The sequence below is a fragment of the Harpegnathos saltator genome, unplaced genomic scaffold, assembly GCF_003227715.2.
Source record: "Harpegnathos saltator strain DR-91 unplaced genomic scaffold, Hsal_v8.6 scaffold295, whole genome shotgun sequence".
In the NCBI taxonomy this organism is placed as follows: Eukaryota; Metazoa; Arthropoda; class Insecta; order Hymenoptera; family Formicidae; genus Harpegnathos; species Harpegnathos saltator.
In genome coordinates this window covers 1,557,433-1,572,695 of record NW_020230089.1, presented here as the reverse complement: position 1 = coordinate 1,572,695, position 15,263 = coordinate 1,557,433, and the positions used below count along the sequence as shown (strand labels likewise).

Below are 15,263 nucleotides of genomic sequence, written 5' to 3'. Positions count from 1 at the left end.
TTTGCCTTCCACGTAAAGCATAATTTTTATGATACTCTTGAAGAGAGAAAAACTCTTGCTTTGATATAATAATGAGCTTTCGTACAATCTGTGACGAGTATATTTTAAGACATTGTTATCGAGCAAACATTCTTTATCGTAGATAACCATTGTCTAGAGAGAAAGAGAGAGAGAAAAGGAGAGAGAAGAAAATAAATCGCGAGTAGTCACTTTTCATTTGCAAAACTGCAACTTCTATTCTTTCTTATTTCTATTTTTAGCGGTAGAACGACAATCTTCTCCGTGTGAGAACAAAAATATGCCTGCAGAACATTTCTACTCGCAATCAGTCGGTTGCATCGCAAGCGAGTTTTAGTACAGCTAAATGTTAAGACGAGTATCTTCGATCATGGTGGCAGCGAGACATCGTTTCTCATTTCATCGAGTGCTGCGCCTCGTCCGGTTCCCATTACACGAGCTGTGATTTTTCCTCCGCGCAGTAATTCGTGAATTCCGCCGGCGAAACCTCGCTCTCTCTCGCGCGAAGCTCTCAATATTTTATCCCCGTAAGATTACCCCGCCGTCCTTAATTCGACTCGACGCAACGGAGTAGTACTTCACCCTAATCGCTTTCCCGACGTGCGCTCGCACGCGCTCGCTCACTATCCGAATCTTCATCTATTCGGGCGAATCGCGCGTGTATTAAAATTAGGAATGATAACCGAGTTGCGGGTTTCGCGGCTTCAAATCCCATCCGACCTGTGAACTCTTTTTCCTCCCCCTCTCTCTCTCTCTCTCTCTCTCTCTCTCTCTCCCTCCCTCTATCTTTCTCTTCTTCTTCTTCTTTTTCTCTCTTCCTTGTTTTTTCATCTTTTTTCTTTGTTCTCGTCCTCCTCCTCTTCCCTTCGCGACGAACGATCTATATCGGGAACACTTGCAGATTGCCGCGACCTGTTCATGAAGGGCTAGCACGCGAATACAGTCATCGACCCCCTTCGGTCGGTACGCTTCATACAATACCATCAAACTGACCTACGGCAACACTTTATTCAATATAGACCGGCACGGTGCGAGCGAGCGCGCGCGGACGTCGGTCTGTGCGCGAAAAAGTCGATCCGCCTCCGCTTTGCATTTTTCTTTGCTTTGCTTTTGCTTTTCCTCTTTTCTCTCCTTTAATATTTCGCAACTCGTCGCAACTCTGCCTCGCGTTTGACACGCAACATTCACACGCGCGCGCGTCCGTTCGCTTGTGGTACGCGATATTTCAGCGAGCGTGAAAAAAAATTGCATAAGAAATCCGATTTTCTCGGCTAAAAGCGAGAAGGGTGTTTACTTCGGGGCGCGCCTTCGCGGCGGCCTTGGAAAAGAAGAAGGTAAGCGCGGCATCTCGCGCGCGTAACGACCGTCGTAAAACGCCGAACGGCGAACGAAAATACATATATCGGCCGCGGGGGCGACGCGTTCTTTTCGCGGATCGTGCGGAAGAGGCTCGCGCGCGACGCTAAGCGTCGCGACGACGTCGCCGTGAGCGGAATAACGGATGTTCCATCCCATAACTGGCCACGCGGATAAACAGCGAGGGGAGTAACTTAGCCGGCGATCCGTCAGTGCCGAGTCGCTGGAGTTTGTCTCGAGCATCGACGTCACGTGTTTGCGTTGATTTCACTTCACGAAACTGTGCGCGTTTTCGCGAAGAACAGGAGATAATTCGAGACTTCGCAGATGCTCTAAAAAATATTCCGGAGCTTGGAAACGAGGGGGGTGCCCCGGGTGCCGGGGGATGAAATCGATTCTCCTCGCTTGTTTTCAATGTATTAGGTAATACGGTAATGTGACGGTACGATTGGTCTGATGATCCAATAAAATAAAATAGTGTGATGAAGCAAAAAAGAAGCAATTCGAGGCTTTGCAGGTGGCGTAAAAAATATTCGGAAGCTTGAAAACGAGGAGCGCTCCGGGGGTGAAATCAATTCTCCTCGCTTCCTTCCAGTGAATTAGATTAGATACGATAGCGCTATGATATGATAATATGTATGATAGTGTTTAATGGTAAGACTGATACGATAGTATTATGTTGTGATATTGAGTACGATGTAGATTAGATAAGTAGGTTATTAGGATCTTCCATCACGCATTATTGATTTGTCATTTATTGATTATTCAAAGAAGCGGTAGCGCGTTGAGCCGGCGAGCAGTAGTAATCTATCACTGTAATAGCTTTGCGCTAATATCAGAAACGTACGTGGATGGTTACAGAATGCTAATAACCTGATTACACCGGTGCGTTAAGGCTACGCCGCGGGTTACTGTACATAAATGTCCATAACGAAGCCCATTATGGTGTTTCTCTCTTGGAGAATATTCGCGGTCGCGGTCGCGGTCGCCCGAGATTAAGCTTGCTCCGTAACGATTCGCGTAATTCGCAATCCCAAAATTCATGATCGAATTCGCGACTAAAGAGAAAGAGACACTCCTTGAAGTCCCCGAAGTCGAAGTTTTTCGAAGCTCGTCTCTATTACCCGCATTACACGCCACGTAAAATTGCAAATAGAGTCCCGCCCCGAATTGCGGTTCTCGCACGGAGTCTCTAGCGAGCATCGAGCGACGACGACGACGACGACGACGACGAAGACGACGTCCTCGGCGAGAGAGAGATTGCTCACGTGGCTGATCAGCGGCGAGCAAAAACGAGCTCGACGGACCTCGAATAGGGCCCCGAAAAAAGCGGAGAATCCCAGCTCCGGCGCTCCCACTAATGACCGTATTAGATTTTTCAGACACACGTGCGCGCGCAAAAGGGTAGCAGACGCTCGTCGGAGCAAGCGCGCGAGCGCGAGCGCGTCCACAACCCCTGCTCGTTCTGCTTTCTCTCTCCCTTCGCAGGAAAGGTGCGAGCGAGCGAGCGAGCGAGCGAGAGAGGGAAAAAGAAAGAGACCGAGAGAGAGAGAGAGAGAGAGAGAGAGAGAGAGAAAAAGAGCGGGTTGCCGAGGGTGCACTACTACGAAGGTACACGCTCGTGCCCTCACATACAACCGGGAGGCTCGCGTGTGTCTGTATCTAGCACGGTTTACCACATGTTGCGCTTCGACGCGAGGGGCGCAAGTCAGCCAGGAGCCCGGGCCATCAGGATAGACGGAATCTCTCCCCTCGGCTCGGTCAGTTACGCGATTGCTAGCGGACGATTCGCGCGGCCGGTGCGCGTCCCGAGCTGCTGTTGCTGCTGCTGCTGCTGCTGCTGCTGCTACCGCTGCTACTGCTCTGTTGCTGCTGCTATTGCTGTCGCTTGTGTCATCCTGTAGTAGTACGATCGAGTGCCTCGCAGCGGAGTTGAGCCGGGCCGAGCCGATCAGCCTGCATTCGATCGGCGGAAAAGGGCTGCCAGGAGAGCTGCAAGGAGAGTGATCGGGTGTGTGATACTCGCGACTCGTTGCTGAAGATGCTGGAGCAGTGAGCGCAACCGGTTTTCTCCACAAGGTGGGTATGCTCCGGGGGAAGCGGTGCTTTGCGGTGCGCTGCCTCTCTCGGCCGCGATAGGCGACGACGGGCATCGGCGGACGCGTGCTCTCATTCGTCGATCGCGATTGTGTCCCGCGGGTGATCGTTCTGTCGTTCTCAATAACGCCGTCTAATCTTTTTTAATAACGTCGGCAATTGTAGTAGCTGTCACGCGAGATAGTTTACCCGCGCGACCGTGTCCTCGACGATGTTTTGTTGGCATTGCAGGAAGATTACGAGGACCTTCGTGGGAGCCTTCGTCGCGACGCGAAGAATCGATCGGATCTCGGATACACAGCGGGAGGAAAAATCGCGTTCACCTCGCTGCGAGTTTTAACGATCCGCGCAGCGCGCGGATCGTATTTTCCGTTGCTCCCGTAAAAAAGTAACAGCAGCGATACGGTATACCGTCAAGTTACCATCGATAACATTATGCCAGCGTTTAGCGCGTTTAACTGGGCCTATCCGACCGCAATTACGGCGCTGTGCGATTATAGCTGCGAATTTAACAAGCAAAATTTTTCCTCCCAGTGTGCGCGCGAACAATCGCGAAATACTGGAATAACCGCGTTTAATTCACTCGCTCGCTTTTAATTTATGATAACGATAATAATAATTTATTGATCGCTCATTTTTCATGCGATGCACAAAGCATGGGCGATATTGCAAAATTAGTTTAACTGAGAGGCCGAGGGCATACCTCTCTTACGACAACAGCTTCGCAGCTGATTTTATCTCGCGCTGCCCGCAGCGAGATAAAAAGATAAAAAGGTGGAATGAATCGAGGTGCAGTATTACGAGCCTTCAGCGACGGACAATTATAACGATTACGCCGCATTGATGAACATTTTTCGTAAAGCCCGCACGCGAGAGACTCGGTCGCTTTGGTCGGGCGCAGTTAATGACGATTTAATCGAAACTCAACGGTGCAGCGAAATTCGACTCGAAAGATCTCGTGCGGTACGTCGACAAAAGCAACCTGTTGGTCGAACGAGCGAGGGTGGAAAAACGGCGAAATGAATAACGCGTTTCTTCGTTCGCGCTGGCTCGCTCTTGAAAAATGAGCTAACCGCATCGTGCAGCTTCGGTAGACCTTGCGCGTCGCGCGATGCACACCGGACAAAGTCGCAAATTAGATTTCCCGTCGTGCGCACGCCGAAGACGGGAGTTTCGCTTTCCCCGGGCGAAATTGTTAGAACAGAGCACGGAGCTTCTTAGTCAAATAAAACGAGATCTCCGTCCGCGGCGCCGGTGCGGAATTTGCCGACGAGCTCGCTCTTGTTCGCAGCTGCGGAGACCTGCGGATCATCAGAGCGTCGAGTCACGCAACAAAACGTGACCTATAATAATGCACAGCATAATTTCGGATATCAAACATAATTTTTTGCAGCTCGCCCATCTGTCCGGCTACATTATCCATTTGCTTCGGCAAACGCGGCACGCGAGTAATTAATAATCGTCACTTAAACGCCGGCTGATAAAACGCAGCGCGCTCGAGCGCGCAGAGAGCGACCGGCGATCTCCTCGCTCGAAATGTCAAACGAGCTCGGTGGAGGGCGCCGAGGGGGAGGGAAAAGAGAAAGTATTTTTCCAACGATGATCTCCTCGTGAGTCTCCGTCTCGGGAACAAGCTGAATTTTAATCTCCACTAACAGATCTGCCAAACCAAAAATTATACCAAACTCTTCATTGAAACTCTTTATTGAAATTAAACAGCGTCCGGTACACACATACATTACGCGACATTGCATTTCAAATTTTAATGTTGATGACTTTTTTTATTTGCTCTTTTCCCTCCCACGCGGAGCAATATTTCTCCCGATTACCGAGTGTTTGCCGATTCCGTCGGAAAATACAGCGAGAGGGGAAAAATGATCGATCTTGCACAAATTACAGTTAGCTTGAGCGTTGGCCGACTGTATTATCGTTTCGTTGTTCCAGCAACAAAGTAGCGGCAGCTACGTACATATATAGTCGTCGTCATTAATACCGTAGTGCAACACTTGCTGCAAAAATGATCGACTGTAGTCTTCTGGCACGCGGTCGGTAATCGGAACTATCGCGGGTTCATTTTTTTTCTTAGCATAGGGATCTCGCAAGACGAGGGATGTAAGCAATTTTTTGTTATTAACGGCAAACTGCCGGGAGCCTCGGTATCACGTTTCCAGTGTTAAAAACGAAAAATCGTCGAGCTATATGAGATCCGCGCCGCTGTTATGAAAACGATATTAAATAGCGTCACACACACACACACATACACACACACACGCATCGCGGTGCGGCGCAAAACCAGAATAATTTATATTAAGCGCGCACAGATAGGAGCGGAAATTTCTATGGGCGCAAATAACATGAGAACTTAAACGGCACGCTCCTGAATATTTATTACGTTTTAAGCGCGAATACGGAATTGCGACAAATATTTCTGTCGAGTCAGGTATCAGAGGAGAGAGAGAGAGAGAGAGGGAATCGACGACGACGACGACGACATCCGTGCAAAAAGAATTTGTCGATCACGAGTTATTTCGCGCGATGTTGACGTGTGCTCGACGACTCGGGTTACGCGAATAACGCATTATTTCCAATTCCATCTGTCGCGAGTAATTTTCATTCACCGATAGTCGTCGATGATTACACAAGATCGATGCTTCACGAATGAACGCACCGATAGTTTATTTTTTCCTCCACTTTGTTCTCGATCTATCTCTTTAGCTTCCCTCTCTCTCTCTCTCTCTTCTTCTCTCGCTCTTTGTTTCCATTGAATTCATAATTGATTCATTAAATACACGAATGCTCCGAGGTGCGCGTTATAACGCGAGCGACTAATTTGCATATATATTTACGAGATATGCCAGGCACACACAACGCCGGGTACTAACCCGGTTACTCGACTATGAACGGTCAATGATTCCTCAACTATGGGAAACTGTACGAGGAACGACCGGCTCGTTTTTTCGGTTTCGATTTCGGTAAAGAGAAGGCATCCGTCGAGAGTATCGACGAACAACGCGCGTTACGACGGCACTCGGTACTTCCGCTAATGACCCGGTAATGAAGAGCCTCGAAGTGTTAACGAGTTATCTTTTGAAAATTCTTGATTCTCTACACATCTTCGGGCATGAATCGTCCGTGTGTGCAGTTTCATCGTTACGCGTGTCGACTTGAATCTACTTCAGCACTCATGCGTCAAATTGGCCGGAGCACAAGATTCAAGCCCTGTAATTATCGAATTTTTAACTATTCACACGTACAAATATCGAATTCTTCTACTGCAGCATATCACATTTTTTATTCATTGGAATTGGCGCTTGGAGAAAAACTCGGGCATCTGGTAATTTATTTGAAAACAAAAGTTTTTATTTCTTTTTGTCTAGAATTAAGACATACATTATTTATTTAAAACATTACCTATTTTGTAAGTTACCTATCTTCTAAAGATTCTAAAGATAATGATTGCGACTAATTTCTTTATCTTTTATAAATTTAAAACTGTAATATCTGTGCGTATATGTATATATTTAACAGAGATAACAATAGGAGTAATAAAAAGTATAAAATAATAATATGATAATAAAAATTATTCAATATATTATACATGCGAGAGAGAAAAGGTATATCAGAACACTTGCCGGCTATCACAGACACTGTCCAACTAAGCGGCAGCAAAAAAAAATAAATACGGCTACGAAAAGTTAATATATTGTATTAATATAGCATTATAAAACAATAAACAACAAGGATTTCGATTAAGATATACAAAGGTCGTTGAGAGAACGAGTGCGCTCGGTTGCATTTATTGGATTGTGTTTTATTGGCAAACAGTTCTGACACTGTGTCAGAAATGACTCGTGTCGAAATGCCCGCGTTAACCGTATTATGTGAGTAATAATATCGTAAATAATTGCGTTATTCGCATTTTGCAGGCTCGTGCGCTTCGCAGCGCGGTGGAGCGGCACCAATGCCAGTCAGGAAGGGTCTCCTCGCGCCGCAGAACACTTTCTTGGATACTATCGCCACACGTTTCGATGGAACCCGTAAGTCTCTCTTCTTCTCTCTCTCTCTCTCTCTCTCTCTCTCTCTCTTTCTCCTTCTCTCCCTTCTCTCCCTTCCTCTTCAATTTCATTTTCCCGTTCGTATGTTCGTGCCTACGACGCGACGAGTCAATATATATTTCACCGCCGATCAGTGCTCGCAAGCGAATGAAATTGCGCTTGGAAAAATATTGATATGTCAAGGCTCTATACTTATAAGATCACTTTCTTCTTTCTCTTGGAGATTGATTCGCGCGAGTGTACAGGATACACCAAAATGCAATACGTTAACAGCCTGCTCGAAAGCTCAATCGCAGCGAATTGAAGATTCCAACGCGGAAATATCATGGGAAGTCGTTGTTTTTTATCGCAACTTTTTCCCGACTTTTAATATTTCATATCTCTCCAACTAAGCTTTCAATTAAAATTCTGTTTCGATATATCCTATCGGGAAATACTTTAAAAAATGCAATTTTATTATTCAGCTGTCTTGTTGATATTCAGTTCACGGATAAGTAAGTCCTTTTTATTGGCTTGCGAATCAAAAATATTGATTCCTTGACATTTTTGCATCGCGATTTTTTATTAAGCTTCAGCAATATCATATTGAAGTATGATTCGGGAAAAATCCTGCACACTCACACCGCGAATACTTCCTTCATACGTTTTTATGACGGGCGTTGTGCGGGGGTATCAAAGAGTTCTTTCTCGCATTTTTGTCGCGCGGGGACCAAAGTCACGAGGGAAGAAGTTTGCTCGGAAAGCTCCGTTGCGCGGAAGAGGGAAGCATCTCACACGATAACCGGAGGTTATCCAATATTCAGTTGCTTCCTTCGATTAATGTTGAACCTCGCCACGGTATGAGGGTGCGCTCTTTTATCCTGGTCATGTGTTGGAAGGACTACAAAGAAGGAAGGTGTGTACGATCCGAGGGTGCTTTGCATCGTGCGGCTCTCTCTCTCCGTCTCTCTGTCCGCCTCTCCCTTCTCTCTCTCTCTCTACTCACGAAAATCATATTTGGATAACGGCAGGTGAATGATGCAGAGAGGACAATAACGCGTCGGCGGTGTTGGATCGTTAATACGTTGACAAACCTGAACTTAAACCACCCGACGGCCAGGCTGGGATGAACCGCGCTCACGTTTCGTTTGTCGAGGTTTATCGGTAGCCTAATAGCATTCTCGTTATTTAGCGGAGCCTAATGCCCGACCATGTCGCGCTTCCCCTTAGGGAAGCCCAATGGCACGTGCATTAGCCGTAGGAGAGGCATTAATGACACGAGACGCGTTGAATCTCGATGGACTGTGCGGCGCTGATGTTCGATTCGAGACCGGAGGCCACGATGCGCGAAAACGCTTCATCGACGATTTGATTTGAATTTGATTTCATTCGATCGGAAATTCGGCGGAGCTATTTCGCAGAGACAGATCGCCGTTGAAATTCGAAGATTTTTATTATATTACGAAGAGAAGTTTGCACATGTGCTCTCTTTTATGAAATTTCGGATCTTTTTATAGAATGGATTTCTTTCTGTCTGTGGAATATGACAGTAAAATCGACGCTTTCAGGGATCGTGGAAAAAGGGAGATTGAAAAGGCCGGTAGAATCTTGTTGAAACTATTTGCAATTTATCATCTCATATTATGCAGAGAAATTACATCTCGGCTAAATGATGAGCTCCGTCGATGTGACGTGACGTGAAAGGGGATATTTAAACAACTTAGAATCCCGCGTCTTCTGATGTGGCCTCGAAAAGCCCCTGTTCGAATTTCAGATTGCGGAAATCCGGAAAAAGCGGATTTGTCGTTTCTCAGATCGCTCGCGAGCCGCAATAACTGCCGGCTGAAAATTCCGCCGACAGTGATGGATGCGGCGATCTTATGTAACTAAAGAGAATTGCGACGGCAATTTTCCCGGGATTATTCTCACGGGCTCGCGTGTACAATGCAAGTACACAGCCGCACGAACGACCAAACAAGCAACCGCTCCCGACCGACCACCGACCGCTATCTACCACCGAGCGAAACTTGGCTCCGTCAGCGTGCGCCGAATCCTCCCTCCCCATGTCTCTCCTCTCTCTCTCTCTCTCTCTCTCCCTCTCTCTCTCTCTCTGTCTGTCTTATCCTATGGATCTACAAGTTAGTTAACACCTAACTTTGGAGGGGTCGAGTTCTAGTCGCGGCGATATAAACTTCGGACCTGCCTGCCTGGTCGCTGCCTCGAAGAATCTAATTACGAGAAGTAGGCGGCCGCTTGGATCGCCAACGTCGTCATCTTAAGCGAATTAAAGCTGCGGTTGCATCCTTAACAAGCATCGCTCGTTCATCATCGTCATCATCGTCGTCGACGACGGCTTATTTTTTACCCCGCGATACCGAGAAATCTCGCGGGTCTTCCGCGACTTCCGCACGAAAAGTCGTATGTCACTTAACGCGTTTTACTTCATTATAAATAAAACGGCACAACGGCCTGTCTGCCGTCGATTTATATGCGTCCACCTTTGTCCGCGTATCTAAATATGCATCTTCGCGTTTCCCTTTTTCCTTCACCTGCTCCCTCGCGTATTTTCCTCCCCTAGCTTCCCCGCACGCTCCCCGGCCCGCCGCACGTGTCCCGAGCGATTGTTTCCCATTCTTTCGCGGCTTCCCACTCTTCTCGTCGCCCTCACAAAGTTGGAGACGCCGCGTGTCGGTCGTTACATCGATGCGTGTTAGAGTGCACCGTCGCCGCGGACGACCCCTTGGCGCCGTCGCCGTCGCCGTCGTGTACGACGGACACCTGCGTATACCCTACGTTTCACCAGGTCCGTCGACCCTCAAGCGACGGCTGCATGGAATATTAATTCAACGTCGGCGCCACGCGGAGAATCGATTGTGTTTTCAAAGCTATGCATTTTCGTTCCGATTCGATGAGCCTCGCGCGTGGGGGATGTTCCCAGCGCCGAGTCCGACTCATCGTCGGGACGCCAGGGTACCATCGGCCACAGGTGCAGGGTGCGCGAATTCTGAATCGCGCGAACCCCCATCGACGACGAGCGATCTTGAGCGACAATTGTCGAATGCGATCGGAAATTCCAAAACGCGTAACGCCGCGTATCACTCGGACGCGGAATAAACGGCAACGTCAAGAAATATTGACGATGTCTGCGAAAGTATTGCACTTTTACAAAATGAAAACTCAGCTACGCTGTTTCATTTGTAGAATTGATCTTATTATCACCGATATCTCTCGAGTCGCCATGATTATTATCTCAGTCTGATTGTCAGGATGTTCCGTGTACAAAATCCGCCGCGGTATTTTTCACAAAAGCCAGAGCGGCCTTGAGCGGATGTAATTATAAGTTATCGTTCGTTGAAGAGATGCTTTATTCACGAGGATTGTTAAAGGGAGAGTGCCGTTATTCGCGTGGCGTTTCTCAGGAAATGAGTCCGACTGGACCGAGTAGGGCCGGTTTAGCAACGCGGCTGACCGCAGTCGGGACGTTACTACTTGCGCCGCGGATAACTCGCTCGCTTCAAGGTTCTTTCTTCACTGAAAATCTCGCGTCCTATCGGCTTTCCCTCACATTCATTCAATCGACGAAGACGCGCGCATTCATCATGAAGCGAGGCATCTCTTACTCTTCTCTTGCGCTCTTTCTCCCCCATTCTCTTTCTCGTATTGCTCGGAACTGTCCCCCGAGGCCTCCAGCGAGAAATTCGTCGCTCCTCCTCCTCGACAATTCAATCTTCGGGATTTGAAGAGCGATCGAACGCTCATCGCGAGAGCACACATACTCTTTATAAACAGCGCTCGCTGTTTTCCCAATTTTGGAACAAATTTTGGTTAGAGCCAGTGCAAATAGTGGCTAAACCATGCGAGCTGCTACCTACATGATTCTATGGAATCACGCTCTTTCTTTTTTCCCTGCCCCCCCTCTCTCTCTCTCTCTCTCCTCTCTCTCTCTCTCTCTCTCTCTCTCTCTCTCTCTCTCTTATTCTCTCTCTATTTCACAGCTTGTAAATATAACATGAAATATCAGCATTTAACGAAGCTCATGGATGCACTCATGGCCTTTGATCTGCGAGGTTCGCGCTAAAAAGATGCATGGAAATTCGAACATCATAAAGGAGATAAACGCATAAACGGGCGCGCAACGCGAGTCGATATCTCCCTCGCTCTCCCTCTCAACGCTTTCCAACTTCCAATTGTAATATGTATAGCGATGGTCTGGTGATGTCCACTCTAAAGTGGTGTAGCTGTCACAATGTTTGGACGTGTGCGAGAGCGTTGCACGATCTTGATGCACTCCCACAACAAGTTTCAAACTATATACCATGCAGTCCACCAGCTCTGTCCAAAAGCTCTGTTCTCCTTTTACTTTTTTTTACATATGTCATTATATATATTACATATATATATATATTTTTTTTTTCTTGTACACATATGTGGCTGCTACATGTTCATATATTTCCTTATCATATATTCATATGCAATATACATGTATGTAATATATTTTTATATTATAAATATATACTTACATTACACAATCATTATACACTTAAGTTGTGCGTATATATTTGCTGTGCTGCGCTTTTAAGCTTTACTACAGCATGCCAAAAAGCTCTTTCTTTTCTTCTTTCTCTCTTTTCAACATGCCGTTGTGTACGTACTCTATATATATAGCGTCGCGCTTTTAAGGTTTTCTAGGTAGGGTTTCGTATATTCAAACCGGTATTCACACAAGCTGTCTTTATTTGGCACACAATCATAGCATCATGAATCTGCAATTATTCGTCGATCGCTACTTGGTCTGCACAAAAAATACCGATCTGAGTTGATTATCGTTCCATGAATATGAATCTGCAGCTGATCGAGTTTTCGATCGAGAAAATTATAAACAACTTGTAACTGTAAATATAGCCGCGTCAGAATATCAGCGCGACGCGTCGTTACTATCACAGCAAAATTCTCTCGCGCGAGGCGCGAATCAGATCCGTCTGCAATCCCAGGCTCGAGCCCTTACAGGCGCTTTAGAGTCGCGCGTAGAGTTTTAATTAATTTCTTTCTTTTCAATTAAGAGTGAAAGCAAGATTAAAATATTCCGGTCAGGGCTGTCGTGATGCTAGCTATGCGCGAACAACAGAGAAAATGCGCACGGTACGAATAATAATTCGTCGCGGGGGAGAAGATCCGCGAGAGATGTGACGCTCTCGCAAAATAAAACGTTAAAACACGCGCACGCTCGCCCGCATCTCCCGAACCTGTTACAGTCGTAAACGACGCGATAATATATCGCGAAACCTGCCGAGCGTGAGCGGAACATTGCAATTTTTGCGCGCGCAACCCGGGTCCATCCCGGCAAGAACGAGATATGCTTTAACGACTCGCTCGCGCTCTCGATATTCTCACCAAGGGACTCGCGAGTTTTCGCATCCATTCGCAAGCTGATAGAGGCGCCGCGATCTCTCCTGACCGACAACCTTCTCGTCTGACTGATATCAGTCAGAACTTGCGAAAACTATGCTCGCGAGCGCGCACGGCGCGTAAACAGCGCGGACGGCGCGGCGTATGCAAACTACTCGCGTAACGCTACTCTTACGGCGGAGTTTCGATGCTATTAATTCTGCAGCGTGTAAGTTTACGCCAAGTTTCATTCGTTGTTACAGCGTTGTGCGCGGTACAACGGAGAGCGCTGTGACAGCGTCGCTTTTTCGCTCCTCTCGCCGTCGCGTCTCGTTTTCGGTTCTCCTCTTTTCTCTTTCCTCGTTTCGTCGACGAGCGACGGAAGTATCGATTCGAAAGCGCGACGGGGATAATAATGATTACGAAACACGAGTTACTCGCGACCGACCCTTATCTTATCATAAATATTAACTACGGCACACACTGACGCAGGTAGATAAGCGCAAATGCGTCGCGGGGGACGAGGAGGAGGGAGGTGGAAGCGCGTGTAACGCCCGATCACTCGACGGCGACAATCGACTGGAACGACCAGACGAGCTTCTCGCGAGTGCATTTCGAGCGTAACGGCGCGGACAGCGATCCAATTAATAAGGTCATTCGACAGCGACGGGAAGGAGAAAAAGACTGCTCGTTCCGCCGATAGACCTCGACGAGACGATTTTTTGCCGCACTTCATCGCGCCCGCGCGACGGGAGCGCGGAGAAGCGCGCGAATCAATTAAACAACTCCTCAACCGTGGCGAATCCGCGCGGTTGCAATCCCCGCGAGTGTTTATCTCGATATAAATACGTCGCGCACATTTGTTGCGCGCCCCGCTGCTATTCCGCTCGCATTCGATCCGTCGTGAGAATAAAAATTGGGTCGGCTTGGAAAGAGCGACATCAGCGATATGACGAACGAATCGGTGGCATCTCTCCCGGCGGTATCTCTCGCCCTTTTTTCTCCGTCCTCCTCCTCTTTCTCTCTCTCTCTCCCTTTCGCAGGAAGAAAAAAGCCGACGCGCAAATATATGTCGCAATAGCGGCGAAGGGACAGAGTCGGTCGCCCCCCGCCGGATCCCATTAGGCTTTAGGTCTCGTGTCTCCAAGGTTAATCTCGCGATATTCCGCACCAAGAAGGCATTCTAATGCAAAGGGCTCGAGAGGGCGGGGTGGAAGTGAGAGAGTTTCCGCCGACCCATGGGGCAGAGTAAGAGCCCTATTGGTAGTATCGAGTGAAACTGGCTACATTCGGTCGGAGGAAGCTGTTTCGTCCCGAAGCGGACGAAAATTGCGGCGCGAATCTTTCCGCGCAAGATCGAGGGCAATAACAAACATAGACGAAAGATGAAGGCGCGTCAAAGCGCGTCCAGTTTTCGCGTTGTTGTTCCAGAGCTCGATGTTTTTTTGTCACATGTTTCCCGCTACCATGCGGCGATCTTCGATCGAATATCGTATTCGATAGGAAGAAATAGGTTTGTTTTCTACCGCGCCGAACTGGCAGCTGCATTGCCTCTTGCACCTTTGTGCCTCTTCCTCTCTTTTTCTCAACTAGTCTCAACTGTACACTCGCCTGTTCTCTTCAAGTTGCGAAAGTATACACTAGTCAACAAACAATAGAAGACAAACTTTATATATCTTGAAGATGGCTAGAGAAAACTAAGTCACTCCTAGCTCGGGATACCGGTTGCGTTTCATCGTAAACTCATTCCAGGTGAAAGTTATCCAGATAAAAGACCGAGCTTCATCGCTCGACGCGAATATCCGAAGTCTACTATCGCGATAGATCTTCTATCTCTCGAAAACTGGGAGTGAGAGCGGGCTGGCTATATCTCGGCTTTGACGAGAGCCTCTTATCCTCGAGGTGACATCTCCGCGCGCTACAATAGCGAGCGGTAATAACGCATGTGTCGTTAAGCGGTATTGTTATTTATACGATCGCTGCGCGCGCGGGAAGATGCGGATAACGAAAGCCGCATTTATATATTATTTATGAGGAGAAGCCCGCCAAAGAGGTTACCTCTTACCCTTCTGCTTTTCTTCGCGGCTCGGAGATGTGTCTTATGTGCGTGTTCGTGCTGGCGGATGCGGTTAGGCTTTATTATACGCAAACACGAATCGGACCGCGCGATAACGAAATCCACGGGTCTCGCCCCGACTTGAAGGATACTCGTACATTGGCAGCGGCGACGCGACAAATGAAAGAGACGGGGAGAGGATCGATTCGAGCCACGAAACGGAGATAGCGCTTGACGTTCTATTCGGCCTCGCATTCGAAGCTCGCACGAAAGATTCGATTAAAGCTTGCCGATCCATTGTTTCCTTGCGCGCGCGC

General features: G+C 47.8%; 1 protein-coding gene across 3 annotated transcripts in view; it reads left to right on the top strand.

The window, feature by feature from the left end:
* Nucleotides 1-2,997: 2,997 nt before the first annotated feature.
* Nucleotides 2,998-15,263, top strand: part of Elk (Eag-like K[+] channel) — a 44,478-nt gene continuing 32,212 nt past the window's right edge. For 2 of the 3 annotated variants that reach the window (XM_025299897.1, XM_025299896.1), the window contains exons 1-2: nt 2,998-3,453; nt 7,398-7,508. In XM_025299897.1, coding sequence (XP_025155682.1) covers nt 7,433-7,508 — 76 coding nt within the window. In that variant the 5' untranslated portion in view covers nt 2,998-3,453; nt 7,398-7,432. The remainder of the gene's footprint in view (nt 3,454-7,397; nt 7,509-15,263) is intronic. The other variant, XM_011150447.3, reaches the window with a different exon arrangement.